At 41.9% G+C, this 14,858-nt stretch overlaps 1 protein-coding gene across 4 annotated transcripts in view; it reads left to right on the top strand.

Annotated features, from left to right (window-relative positions):
* Nucleotides 1-14,858, top strand: part of LOC126195026 (uncharacterized) — a 313,542-nt gene that overhangs the window by 190,957 nt on the left and 107,727 nt on the right. For all 4 annotated transcript variants that reach the window (XM_049933465.1, XM_049933466.1, XM_049933464.1 and 1 more), the window contains 2 exons: nt 5,758-5,837; nt 5,916-6,036. In XM_049933465.1, coding sequence (XP_049789422.1) covers nt 5,758-5,837; nt 5,916-6,036 — 201 coding nt within the window. The remainder of the gene's footprint in view (nt 1-5,757; nt 5,838-5,915; nt 6,037-14,858) is intronic.

The raw sequence follows: 14,858 nt of genomic DNA on the forward strand, positions 1-14,858 counted from the left end.
CCTGCCTCCTGCCCTTCCAACTTTTACACATCTGTTTACTGCCTCAACGTCATCATTCTGTCCTGAGTTTCTATCGCCTGGTCAGTGTTCCTAGTCTCCTTGTTGTAATGAGGGTAAGGAAATGCTGATCAAATGCAGAGGGTGTGTCATCCATTACCTAATATGTTTCGGGTCCTAAAGTTGCTTTGTGGGCACAGCATATCACCCATCTTATAACCCTCTTTCCTCTTTCTCAGTTCTGCTTGATTCTGTCTCTTGGATTTATTGATTCTCAGTTGCAATCCTTGTCATTCCTTTCTGAGGACTCTTCCTGACTTAACGTCTAGGATGGGAAGGGACTGATGACTTCATAGTTAGCCTGCTTGAACCTCATCAGTTCAATCTAATCCAATCCATTGTTCCTCAGCTGCAGTTGACATGTAGAATGCTGGAGGACTGCACTGGTGAGACGGGATTCTGTCCTTAGAATGAGGGACACCATTCATGATTCAGAGAGGTCTGAGAGATTTTTTTATAGGGTGTATAGATTTAAGTGTCAGGAAGTCGTTTCTGAAAGTATTTGTATAGAGTGTAGCCATGTATGGAAGTGAAACATGGACGATAACCAGTTTGGACAAGAAGAGAATAGAAGCTTTCGAAATGTGGTGCTAAGGAAGAATGCTGAAGATAAGGTGGGTAGATCACGTAACTAATGAGGAGGTATTGAATAGGATTGGGGAGAAGAGAAGTTTGTGGCACAACTTGACTAGAAGAAGGGATCGGTTGGTAGGACATGTTTTGAGGCATCAAGGGATCACAAATTTAGCATTGGAGGGCAGCGTGGAGGGTAAAAATCGTAGAGGGAGACCAAGAGATCAATACACTAAGCAGATTCAGAAGGATGTAGGTTGCAGTAGGTACTGGGAGATGAAGAAGCTTGCACAGGATAGAGTAGCATGGAGAGCTGCATCAAACCAGTCTCAGGACTGAAGACCACAACAAAAACAACAACAACGAGGAATAGTAAATAAATGATAAAACATCCCATATAATGTGTAGGCCTATCCAGTTTTTATTGGTTACAGAGACACAGCTGGTTACAGAGAGCAGTTTTCATTCCATGTGTTACTCTTAGCTTGTTTGCTGACTTATTTTTGTTTTGAAGTTGTTTGAGTTTACATAGTTGAATTTTTCTACTGTGATTGCAATTTGTTAACCAGTTCTGCTGTATTTCTTTAATCATGCCCCATATATTTACAAATGCTGTGTGTGTCAGCATGGTATTTGTGTGTGGGATTTGTGATAGAAATGCTGCAGCTGCCTGCAGATGATGTTGTTCGCAATTTTCTAGCCACTGAGTACCAGATTAAAGTGTGTTTACTAATGTTTTCACTGGACTGAGAGACTGGTGCAGTGCCAAACATTCATGTTTCACTTAAATGTGCAAATGAACAGTGTATGGATAAAGTCTGTCATAATTCAGCTCATACAATGTAGTCCTTCAACAAGCAAGCACTGAATTTCACTGTGTTGGTTTCCCACATACAAGAATGTAACTGACATTACATACGGTCCGCAGCTCGTGGTCGTGCGGTAGCGTTCTCGCTTCCCACGCCCGGGTTCCCAGGTTCGATTCCCGGCGGGGTCAGGGATTTTCTCTGCCTCGTGATGACTGGGTGTTGTGTGATGTCCTTAGGTTAGTTAGGTTTAAGTAGTTCTAAGTTCTAGGGGACTGATGACCATAGATGTTAAGTCCCATAGTGCTCAAAGCCATTTGAACCATTTTTGACATTACATACGCAAGACCTCTATCCTTATCATTTATAGAGGGTTCAACACCTTCAAGGAGGAGAGGAAGGTAGATGATTGGTATTTAGTGGATACTTGCAAATTGTCAAGTAAACCTACTAATATTCTTTACAAAAGAAGACAGCTTCACTTGTGATGGTATCAGTTAAACCTGTAACACACATCAGTTATCCGATGGAAATGCTCTTGCCTTTGTGGACACACAGTTTCAAGAAAACTTTGCTGTAACTGCGTGATGTGGTATGACCGGCAGTCAGTTGATTCAGCCTGTTGGATTACTGTTTGTCCTACAGGATCCCATTACCTAGTCTTTCTAGCATCCAGGAGCATCTGTCATGTGACAGGTCATCCTCATATAACATTCCACAGAATATAAATTTGTAGAAATGGTCACATTTCTTGGCCATAAATGTCCCTGGACCTTGCTTATTTAAATACTTGTCTGTGGGAATTTTTCAAGATGAACTCTACAAAGAAAATGTAAACCCAAGAGATTAAAGAACAGAAAGATGACCTCAGGAGAGCTATACATGGTGTTATCAAGAGAATTTGAAAATGCACTGAAGTCAGAGTTGGTATTTATGAAAATAAACTTTGAGCTTAACCATTTTCTTCCACATAACACCGTCTGTGAACATTTGTTGACATTGCACTAACAACTGTACCTCTATAACCGATAAAAATGTGGTACCTTCTGTGGAATGTTGTATTCGTATTAGTCTGTATCACCACTACTTACAATGTTTACCATTCCTCCTGAAACAACCTGCAGTGTAGGAGAGATTATATTGGCTACTTCACCAATGTCTGGAATGAGCAATGCCTAAAAGTACCAAAATTTTTCAAGTAATTAAACAGCTAGAGATGGAGTACTGACTGCTCCTGTCTGCTCCTGTCTGCTGCAGTTTATGTCATTACCTAGTGAATGGTCTGCAGATAGTTGTATAGCATAAAAATCTGTGAAGTCCTCTTATTTGCCTGTCTTGGTTTCTGACTGCCTGGAAGTGTGCCAAGACTGGCTACAGAGATTTATTAAACTTTTCATTTCCAGCGTCTGTATTGAGGCTCACAATGTGCTGCTTGACACCTAATGGCAGGTCCTTTCGGTGTGACATTTGTACAGCTGACATCATTAGGAACAAGCAGTTGTGCAGTGCATTTTCCACAATTGCCATCAAGCAACAAAGGCGTGTGTGCATGTGTGCGTGCGTGCGTGTGTAAGCAATGGAATTTAAGCCATATTAATTTAGTCGAGGTAGGGTGAAGTAGGTTATGTAAACTGTCAAGAGTTTTTTAAAAATGAGTTTTAGTAATGTTTCAGTGAGTTTCATAAATTTGTTTTCATTATTCACAGGTCCAAGTAGAGGTATGATCTTTTTTGCTCTAGCAAACTTGATTTTTTACTTTTTTAATAGATATATACTAAGTTGTGGATGCTCAAGACAGCTTTGTAACACCTATTGATAAAAAGTAAAAGCTATGTCTGGTGTTTGTTAAATGGAAAGTTATTCATATAGCAATGAATATGGATGGTCCCAAACTATAAGATGGTGGGACTGGAGTAATGATTTTTCCTAAGCCTTAACCTTTGTCTCCACTGCATTGTTTAAATTGTACTACTTTTTGTTATCTAGTGATTACTCTGATATTACCGAACATGAGAGATATTTTGTTGTATTGCCTTTGCAACATACGTCATGTAATATTCTACACACAGCCATCAGCAAATAAAATAAAAATGCATGTAATTTTGGTGATTGTAACTAAGATAAAGCAGAAAGGTTTCCTAACACTAAGATAAAATATAGGGATTAATTTTTAGTATTTTTATTTACAAATATAATAAACTTCAGGGCTTTTTGTGTAAGTGCTTTGTGTGGTTGATGGAACTTGAGTGTGAATGCCTTTCCTAATGTTTTCACCCTGGCGTTGCATCATTATTGAGAATCTCCGCTGCTGCCTTTTCCATCATTGATGAGGATGTGATTCAGTGCGAAAAGATTTGTCCTCTTCCAAGTGTGTCGAGGTACATGAGACAGACCCATATTAAGGGTGGGTGTGTGTGTGTCCTCGGGTTGATTACGGAGCAGATATGTCTTCCTGGACATTGGTGGTAACTGAAGACTGCTGTCTCCCCTGCCCCCCTTCCCCTGCCCCCCCTCCCACCCCCCGCACACTGCAACCACCCACTCATCCACCTAAGGGGGAAGATACATAGAATTTCTGAGATAGCATCAAAAGTATGGATCAGATCAGTTATTATGTGTTCATCACAAAATTTAGTCATTTATGAAAGACTACCACGATAGAACCTATCAGTGCTTTGAATAGATCACAAATATTAATGATTGATAATACTTTGTTGTTAAACAGTAGTAATATTTGATGATTATATGTATAAAATGGTATTCCTAGACAAGTTACCCTTCTGGAACCCAGTATAATGTATTAGCCAAAAGTTTCTTTTTACTTGTGATATTAGTCTTTACGGTATTACTTCTCGAATATCCAGAGGAAGAGGTAGTATACTTTGCAATAAGTATCACCCAGTTCACTCACTGACACGATGTTCAATAGTGGCATCTGTGCTAATGAAGTATTACATATGTGCTTAACTTAGTAAGCCAGAGCATATCTTCAGAACTTGCTTTGAAATTCCATCACACCATGTGACCTTTTTCTTTTGAGAATTATAACATTTCTGTTAATTTTGGAAAAGAATGTCTGTGCCATGCCTAGCAGCTTAAATTTTGGTTGAGTGACTTTTAAATATACCCCTTGCTTCTTCATCTATCAGACCATAGTTTTTCTGCTACATTTGGAAAATGGCTGTTAAAAAAAATTAAATTTGTGAATCATTCATTTTAGTGATTCTGTTGCAGTGGCTCTGGTTGTCCTCTCTGTTTATTCCAATTATTTTATTAGAATTGTTAATTTATTTCATGGCAGGCAGATTTCCTCGGTATATTGCAATAATTGTTGAATGCCAGTAATTTAGAATTTGCTTTATGGCAGTTTTATAAATTTACCTGTCTCATTTATGATATATTTTTAACCTTTCCAGTCTTTTACTTTTTATACAGAAATTAAGGACATTGGTGTAGGAAAGCTGTTTGGAATATTGATAAATTTGTTGAGAAATGCATTAGCATCTGTTTCCTTACATGCTTTTTCCTGTTCTATACCTTGTATGTGATTCTTAGCACCATCCATTTTTTTTTTTTTTTTTTTTTTTTGCATGAGAATTTCTCAGACTTTTGTGGTTTTTTGTGTGCTTCATTTTCGCAAAGTGTTCACCGGAGCCAGGCATAGTATTAGCAGTTGAGTACAATCTAAATTTTTTTCACCATGGGCATTGTCTACAAAAATGGTATAATTAAATCCACCTGCTGCCGTGGAGAAGGGTTTTGTAGCACGAGAGTTATTTTTTCCAACTTTTTTGTGTCATAATATTTTAATGTACCTGTGTTTGAAATGCCCACAAACTGGTTACTCTTTAGTCTTGTCTGGCTTAGCATAAGTCAAAAATGAATTTAGATGTCTCATAAATTTGAGATCTGTACACTGTTATGGTTATAATAAATTTATTCTTCAATAACTGCTCACATTCTTGTACTTATAGGTTCAGATAAACATAATAAAGTGCTTCAGTTTTGTCTTCAGCTTTTACTAACATGGTGGTTCCTCATTTTATGTATATTAAATGTCTTTATCCCCATGCTTGGTGGTACAAAGAAAATTTTTGTTTTCAAAACTCTTACACGTAAAAGAAGCTGCCTTGTTTTTTCAGCCATCTAATATTCTGATGAAACAAACAGATTTAATTTTAATGAGAAATGCAATATATTATGTGGACTTAATCTGTTATGAATTTTGTCTTCATTTTTCATTGCCGATTATCATTGTTTGTTGTTTAGATTATTTACCTTCTAATTTAATCGTGCTAATAATCTCTATCTACTTCTCTAGGTGAAGTGGATGATGTACTGGATTGTATTTGCCCTGTTCAGCTGTGCCGAAACTTTCACTGACGTCTTCCTGAGTTTCTGGTAAGTGTAAGATTCCGTTGTAGTGATTGTTGTCACAGTAATTAACTTTTGAACAAGTATATCTTCTTTGTTCCTCAGGTTTCCATTTTATTATGAGATCAAGATCCTGTTGGTTCTGTGGCTGCTCTCACCTGCCACTAAGGGATCCAGTATACTGTACCGCAAATTTGTGCATCCAATGCTCAGCAGGCGTGAGCAGGTAAGTCTTGTTTGTGAATGCCTTTTGTATTGTTTTATTTTGTACTAGCCTTCTCCCCATGACTTCGCCTGCATAGGCATTCAGATATGTTGGGCACACCTCATCTCTTTGTTTATCCCCCCCCCCCCCCTTGCCCCTCCCATTGAACTCCTCAGTCCTGTCTCTCTGACCACATCTTCCTACCCTCTCCCTCCTGCCTCCTCCTCTCTACCAATCATCTCCTCCGGCCTTCTGAATCTTCCTCCAGCCATGCCCATCTGCAAATGTAGCCCCTGCACAACAGGTCAGTGAACCAGGCTGATGCTACTCTCACAACTTCCCTATCATGTAGGCAGCCTATAAAGCAGGAGCTGAAAAATGTTTTTACTCATATCGCCATTCCTATTGGAGCTAGGTGGTTATAAACTCGACAGTGATGATATGATGGTGCACAAATAGAACTTAACAAGTATCAAATTTGTTTGTACAGAGGTTTGAGGGGAGGCCCCGGATTACAACATATTGCACACCCAAAAGAGAACAGTATTTTGCTGTAACCACAAGCCTAATCTTCAGTGGAAATGCAATTTAGAAAATAAAAAAAGTGTTAAGTTCAAAACTTTATCAACATTTGGGAAATGAAACTACTATTTTTCATTGATTAGAAAACATTCTGCCCTCCTAGAGGGCTCACAACCCTTTTATGAGTATGTATTTGGTGAAAACAGGATCCCGAACCACTGCAGTATTTCATTTCCTGTGCTGCAGCCTACTCTCTGACTCTGTTTATTCAAAATTGGTCTGTAGAACAGATTCCCCGTTGACAGCCTAACTTGTTTGTGAAACATCAGCATTTTAGCCATTCTGTGGTGGAGACTCGTCAGGTACCCATATGGTTGTAGCCTTCCTGACTATTTAGGGAATTCACTATTGATGCCTGGTCTGTTACCTCTGTGTACCCGTGTGTGATGAGGAGTTAGGGGGCATTGGGACTCCAGGCAGTGGTCATCAAACCATGTGGCCATTACTCTGGCTAAGTGGTGTTTGTGGGGAGAGCCCTTGATTGGATTAGGTGGCATCATGGTGGGTGTCTTGCACATTGAAAAGACCTAGCTGTCAGTCAGTTGCCATGAGAGTCCAGCAGTGTCTTCAGACAGAACTGAATACTTCAGTGCAAATTATTACAGAACTTACCTTCCTTAGGTTTGTCGTGGATGGAAAGCAAACTGTATACACTTACTCTTATCAGTTCCTGGTTTGCAGCTGGACTGACGGAGGGTCCTTTTTAGCTACTAAGTCATGTTCTTTGTTCAGAATATTGAAAATGTATGTTGAGAGATCTCTTCCCTCAGTAAGTTATGAAATGGTTTGGTCTTAATTAACACAGCGAATCCTACCCAGTCCTGAGTGTTACTCTGTTGTAGTAAAAAAAAAAAAAAAAAAAAAAGGGGGGGGGGTGCGTGACATACCTGTAACCGTAACACCCCATTAGTGTTTGAAATGGTACAAGGCTTAGTGTTTCACTGGGGATTAGCACTGCACTGTGATCAGGAATCAATTGGAAATACTGAATAAGTGTGGGGTCCACTGTTGTGTACATACAGGCCTGCCAGACGACAAGGTTGACACTGGAATATTCTCCCTCATTTTTGAGGGAGACTTTGCTTCCCTACTAAGTCAAACTCTTGCGATACCATTTTGATGTGCAGATACATTTCCCATCCCCAATATGGTGCTTTAAATTTCAACCCTTGGGCTATACGTCTTCCCATTGTATGAACAATCCAGTTTGTGGAGACTAGTCGGCTGCTTCATGAAAACTCACTGTGTGAGTAATTATCCTTCTGTGTCGGTTGCAGAGACAGTTGCCCTCCCCAATCCCTGAAGTGCTGATCCCCTAATTAAGGAATTTAAAACCCAGGAACTTAAGGTCATCAGTGGTGTCTCATATTTTGAAGCTTGAAAAAAATAAAAGTTTTATACCCTGGCCTAATGCCATTGACTTTGGCCGTTACTGTGGCCAGGAAATTAGCAGTACGTAGATTATTTACTCACTCCTTTCCCTTAACGTCAGCCCCTGATGGTTCTGGAAGTCAGTTAACCGATGGGAGAGACAGGTCATCTCCTTTAATGGTTTGTGCAATACCATCTTGAGGACCCTGATTTTTTGCACCCAGCTGGGGAAGCATCACATGGCTTCACTGAGTGCACCCTCTCCATGAAAATCCACAGACCACTGATGTGATACCAGCCAGGATCTGAAGGAATGATGGAGTGAGAATTCCAGTGCTGATCACTCCTCTTCAGCTCCAACCCCATAGTGGAGGGGCAGATAAGTTTACACAAGAGTCCTATCTCTGTAAAGTAGTCAATGAGAAAATGAAGAAATCTTTGGATATTACAGTCACCTGCCAGATCTACAGCAACTAATGTCATCCTGTTCCACTATTTATCATACTCTCTCTCTCTCGTGTGTGTGTGTGTGTGTGTGTGTGTGTGTGTGTGTGTGTTAAATCTTATGGGACTTAACTGCTAAGATCATCAGTCCCTAAGCTTACACACTACTTGACCTAAATTATCCTAAGGACAAACACACACACACACACACACCCATGCCCGAGGGAGAACTCGAACCTCCGCCGGGACCAGCTGCACAGTCCAGGACTGCAGCACCTTAGACCGCTCATACTCTCAAAGAAAACAAATTTTGCAGATGGCCATTCCCCAACTTTTGTTGAGTACCACACCTTCTGTCAGAACTGACATGACCCTGAACAGCATCTGGAGGGGTCTGTACATTGGTTGACAATGTTGTCTTATAATTGTTTCCCCTGTATACCACATTTGAAAGCAGAGTAGTGAGAGTGCAAACTGTCTTGGTAATCACTATTTGATGTGTAACGTTTATTTATCCTCAGGCAGGCACCTTTGCACCTTGGGATGGCCACTTTAATTCCACAGCCAAAGAAGTTGAAGACCCCCACCTTACTGCTGCTTTGCAATTCCAAAGCACACCATACCCTCTGGGGTATACATCCTCTGGTAGGGAATTTCTGATTGAGAAACTTATTTTCGATTTTGATCTGTATCACCTCAATGCTGATACCTTATATGCTAAAGTGTCACCCATGGCACCTTCTCAGTAAGTGATATTCTGATCCATTCCTCCAATTCGTAACAGTGGTTGCTACACAGTAGTCATTCCAGTAGACCTGTTCCTTGTTACTGTGTGTGTCTCGGAAGGGCCAACTGGCAGCTGTATAGGTATGCTGTCGTCTTTGCCCCCATTATGCCATATTTATTGACAAGGTTCTGAGACATTTGTGACACAATCGCATGACATTCTGGAGCTGCTATCCCCATTTTTACAAGCTGCCTCCATCTGTGGTCAGTATCGTGGACTAGATACTAAACAGCTATTTAGGACAGTTGAAGAGCCCAGCAATGTCTCAAACAACATCCTCCACATACCACACTCAAGACTTTAAAGTAATTTTTTGCAGAAGATTGCTACCTAATTAAATTCAATAAGATGGAATGCAGGGGTGCTACATCTCTTCCTCAGGAACATGTTCTTCTTCATCCAAGGTGTGACCAAATTCCACAACCTGCAGGACTGCTAAAGATTAACAGCTGTTCTAGATTCTGCTGCTTCTTTTAGGATTGGGGTAGGGGTCTTTTTGTACCAGTGTGTGAGTTCTTGCTAAACATTTTACTGCTCATCTTTGCAGCAGCATTGACGTCCTCTTCTTTCCTTTCCATTTGAACACACAAGACAAGTTGGAGACTTCTCTCCGTTCTTTACCAAACCCCCCCCCACCCCCCACCCCCCGTCCTCCAATACTGAATTACGTAATGAACATTTCAATGATAGGAGGCTGTGTCAGTCTTTAAACTCATTTAGTGACACACTATACTGTCCCACCCCCTTATTAAATTCAAAATCGTATGACTGGGCATCTAATCAACTCAAACTCTTCCACTGAGGGTCTTCAACTTCTTTGGCTAGAAGATCCTTTCCCTTCACAATGGAGGGACAATGTTGTCATTGCTATCTTTAAACAAGGCAAAAACTTAAAATCCACTAATAGCTGTCAACCGATTATCCTCATCAATGTGTTCTGCAAACTGCTTGAAAGGAAGGTAGCCCAACAATTATGCTAGGTTCACAGGTCCTTCTGGCCTCTTTATCAGTGTGGTTTCCGGGAGGGCAATCCACAAGTCACCATCTGGTTAGGTTTGAAACAGCAATCCAGCAGGCTTTTTGTAAATACCATCTCATTGCAGTTTTTATCACTTATATGAGACACCACTTGGCACCATCTTGTTCACTTTCCTTCCATGATTGGGGCTATAAGGGTTACTATTGATTTTTATACATCAGGCTTTTTTCCCATTGTTTCAAGTTGGTGGGCTTCTCAGCTCCCCATGGTATGAAGAGAACAGCATCACTCAGTGCTATGGTCTGAGTGTTACTCCTTCTTATTGCCTTAAATGGGCTAGTGATCTCCATTGGACCATTGGTTCCACTGTGCAGCATGTGGACATTTGTTGCGTATGGTATAGCTCCCAATCTGTAACCTGGGCTGAATTCCAGCTCCACGTAACCATCTGAAGTGCCTCCGGTTGTGTTCTTTCCCATGGCCTCCAGTTTTCTTCCAAAAAATTGCAAGTAATGCAGTTCTGTCATTGTATCATGGTTTATTCTGATCTAGGAGTCTACTTGGATACCCAGTGTTCGGACATTGCTGTGCAGTCCTGAGTTTTGGAAGTCCTCTTTGATAAAAAAGCTGACATGCTTGCCCTATGTTGATCAATTTCAGACTGTGCATGCAGAAGCTTAATGCTTCCTGATTCCTCACCCACGACTCTTGAGGTGCAGGTTGCACTTCCTACACTGTACATATGTGGCCCTCTTGCTGTCCCGATTGGACCAGTTGATAATTCTGGAGCAAGGCTGGCTTCTAGTGTGTTTCATAGTTGACCCATAGACAGTCTCGTGGCCAAAGCAGAGATCTTACTTTCTCAGTTCAGACTACAACAACTCTTGCTCACCTAAAATAACTTCATAATCTGACTTACCAAATTCTTTTTACACTTTGAGGGTGTTGACCTCTGACAGTCGCTCTCTGGTGGGGCTCCCAGGTGGGCAGAAGACCCAACAGAGGGTCTGGAAATCCATTCCAACCCCATTACTGTGTGCTTTCTGTATATTCCTGTGTGCTTCGTCTTGGTTAGTACCCAGACCATGAATTATTATTTCAAAGAACTAAAGTTTTTTGTCCCTGTTTACTTTTGATCTACTCCTCTCTGTTCTCCATGTGTATCAGTGTGGTACCATCATTTAAACTGACAGCTCTAAAATGATGGGTAGAACAGAATATGCTTTAGCATCTCCCACTGGGTAGGAAGAACATTGGTTGCCAGGAACATGTAATGTTTTTATGGTGAAGCTGATCCATTAACGGAGCCCAGTACTTTTGTCATGACTCAATGAGTAGTCTCCAGGCTGTTGACTGATGTTACCCTTGCCACATTGAGAGATGGTATTCACTATTTTCTCTCTGCCCTTAGTCATACTGTGTGCTTCATTGTCTTTCTCTGGGCCCCAAGTCATGTGGGTATCCCAGGGAATGGGCCATCCATTTGGCTAGAGGAATGATTTCTCACCTTACATTCACTTTGACAATCCCAGGTATGGATTTGCTATTGCCAGTAACACCTCTACTTAACTTGAAGACAGAGCATCATCGGATGATCTTATAAATTGCACACAGTCAAGCAGACTACCATTATACGACACTGCTCCTAGCGTTCCTCCCAGAAGGAATCCACCATTTTTAATTACTTTCAGATGGAGTTCACATTTTTTTCCACTGCACTGCATTTTACTATTTTAGAAGTGCCCTTCACATAGGAGGCCGATGAAGGGAAGACGTTAAGTATTTGTTATCTATTAATTAAGCTGACTAAAAAATAATAGTTTAGCAGTTTTCTATGCTGCCTTTGAGGGAATGTGTTCTATTCCCACTTTTAATGTTTTTTGTCAAGTGGCCCTTACACGTTCAGTACTATTGACTCAATAATATTGTGTAAATATGTTTTGTGGTAATGAAGGCCAAGAACATTGCAACAATATTACACAATATTTATGTCCGGGAAGTGTCAGAACTCTGCCTTTGTAGCGAAAAAGTCTGTGCTCAACAATATGGGAACTCGCATATATTGTGAATGAGTTTCTTGTTTGGCAGAAGAAAAGGAGAAATTATGTGTAATGGACATTATAAGTCTGAAAAAGCTTCCTGTGATCATTTCAATGGACCAGAAGCTTATTTATGGCAGCTTAGATTTGTAAACCACAGTGATGATTAATTACAAACTGAACAAGTGAACAATGTAGTGTATAGCATACCTGTGCTGTTTTATATGTATTTCTCTAATATAACAACTGTCACAAACAAAATAAATGTGTGTGATCTCTGGACAACTGACCTAACCTTACTTATCAATGCTGAGAACTGTTACAAGTAAAATAAACATTTCTGCTTACTGTCATCTCACAAAAATCTTCAGTTTATTCTGCTATTGTGGACAAGGTATGTGGCATTTCCTGATAAGTGAGGATTTTTCTTAAAGTACTGCATGGTACTTTCATATACATCCTCCCCACCCACTTCCTGGTATTTTATTTCTCTCTCTCTCTCTCTCTCTCTCTCTCTCTCTCTATCTCTCTCTCGGCAGAAACTGAAATGTATTGCACAGTACCATCCTCACATGGTACAATATATTGACAGTGTCAATATTTTTAAAACTCTGCAGTGTTGATTATATTGCACAAACTGTCAATACCGAACTCGGGCAGTGAAATTATTACACAATACCCAGTGTGCAAACACTCAAATGTGACCACCTACTGAGCAACCCCTGTGGGTCTGGGGGTTAGAATAGGCCTGAGGTATTCCTGCCTATTGTAAGAGGTGACCAAAAGGACTCTAACACCTTCCAGCCGTATGAGTTCAGATCTCATTCTATGGTTTGACCTGCCACTTTCAATATTCTACAGAAGTGCGGGCCATATGGGGAAGGACACCTTACATGGTGCACGAGTGCCCTTAGATTCGATCTCCTGAATCTCTTGTCATGGCTTTGCCTCTCCACCTGCGATTCAACTATTTGGGCGAGGACATTTCCGGTGTATGTCATCTTCTTCTGTTGTCTCCTGTCCTCTTTTGCCCCCATGACGATATTGGATTTCTCTGCACCCACAATTCAGCACGGTAGCCAGTCTATTGTGGTGGGGCTGTCATGTACCCATTTGGTGGTAGCCCCCTGACAACACAGGCATCGCACTGCTGATGCCTGAGCTGTAAACTCCCCATGTTTGCCAAGGAGTAGATGCCTGTCTTCCTGGGGCATCAGGACTCCCAACAATGGCCATCACGCCAGTTGGCCTTTGCTGTGGCTGGGTGGCACCCGTGGGGAGAGCCCGTGACTGGAGTCGGTGGCATCAGGGCGGATGGCCCGCAATGAAATGGACTAAGTCATCTCTTGCTGGTGACTTTACAGCTCCAGCTGTTTCTAAGAAGGGCAAGATAGAATACAGTGCCAACAGGTATGACCCTAAATCGTTTCCCTCCCTCACTACACCATGGGAGGAATGTAGAGCTACAGAACGGAGAAAGCCGTATTCACCTCGGTTTTTAGTCTGTAGCAGAACTGATAGGGATTATTTTCTACTGGCGAAGCCCCAATTTTTTGTTGAACACCTTGAGGATAATTTTGGAGAAGTGACAGCGCTGCCCAAGATGTGAAATGGTGCAGCCTTGATTCGGACAGCATCCGCAGCCCAATCCCGAGCGTTACTCGCCTGTAACATGCTGGGTGACATTCCTGTTTCCGTCACTCCCCATAAAAGCCTCAACAGGGTCCAGGGGATTATTTTCAATCATGACCACCTCTTGCAGTCTGACAACGAGCTCTGTGCCAACTTAGAACAGCAGGGTATTCATTTCATCCAGCGCGTTTACAGGGGGACCCAAAGACAACAGGGTTGCTACCGGTGCCTTCATCTTGGCCTTTGAAGGTGATTCATTGCCTGAAAAGGTCAAGGTGTGCTGTGACGTTAAACCATACATCCCTCCCCCTATGTAGTGCTTTAAGTGCTGGAAGTTCGGGCACATGTTTTCCCGCTGCACTTCCAGTGCCATATGTCGAGACTGTGGACGTCCACTGCACCCAGATACTCCATGTGTGCCACCTCCCACTTGCATCAACTATGGAGAGCACCACTGCCGCTGCTCGCCAACTGCCCAGTAGTTCAAAAGGAGCAGAAATTTATGAAGTAAATGACCATGGACCGGTTGATTTACAAAGAGGCTAAATGTAAATTCGAAAGATTAAACCCCATTTGGTTGATGTCGACATACGCTGCAGCTACATAACCATCGCTGTCCCATGTGCCAGTGGTTCCTCACTCTATGCCACGAGCAGTGGGCCCTCTGGGCCACCAGAATACATTTGCCACCTTGGTGGCAGGGGGGGGAATCTTCCTCCTTTGCTCCCAAAGCACCTTCTTTGGGAGGAAGGGTACCCCCCCCCCCCAAACGCAGAGGACATTGGTCCCCTCCCCCCTGCTGGAGAAACAACAGCCTCCTCCAGCTCCTCTTGTGCAGAAGGGGTCCCATGGGGCCCTCTCTTCCAAGGTCTCCACTAATGCCACGGCGGACACTTGCCAGTGGCTCAAGGAGCCAAAAGCTGCTGGACGAAGAGCTTCATGGTCTTCCTCCGTGCCTGAAGCTGCTTCGGAGAAATCTTCCAAGCAAGCCCCTAAAGAGAAGCGAGAG

The sequence above is a fragment of the Schistocerca nitens genome, chromosome 7, assembly GCF_023898315.1.
Source record: "Schistocerca nitens isolate TAMUIC-IGC-003100 chromosome 7, iqSchNite1.1, whole genome shotgun sequence".
Lineage (NCBI taxonomy): Eukaryota > Metazoa > Arthropoda > Insecta > Orthoptera > Acrididae > Schistocerca > Schistocerca nitens.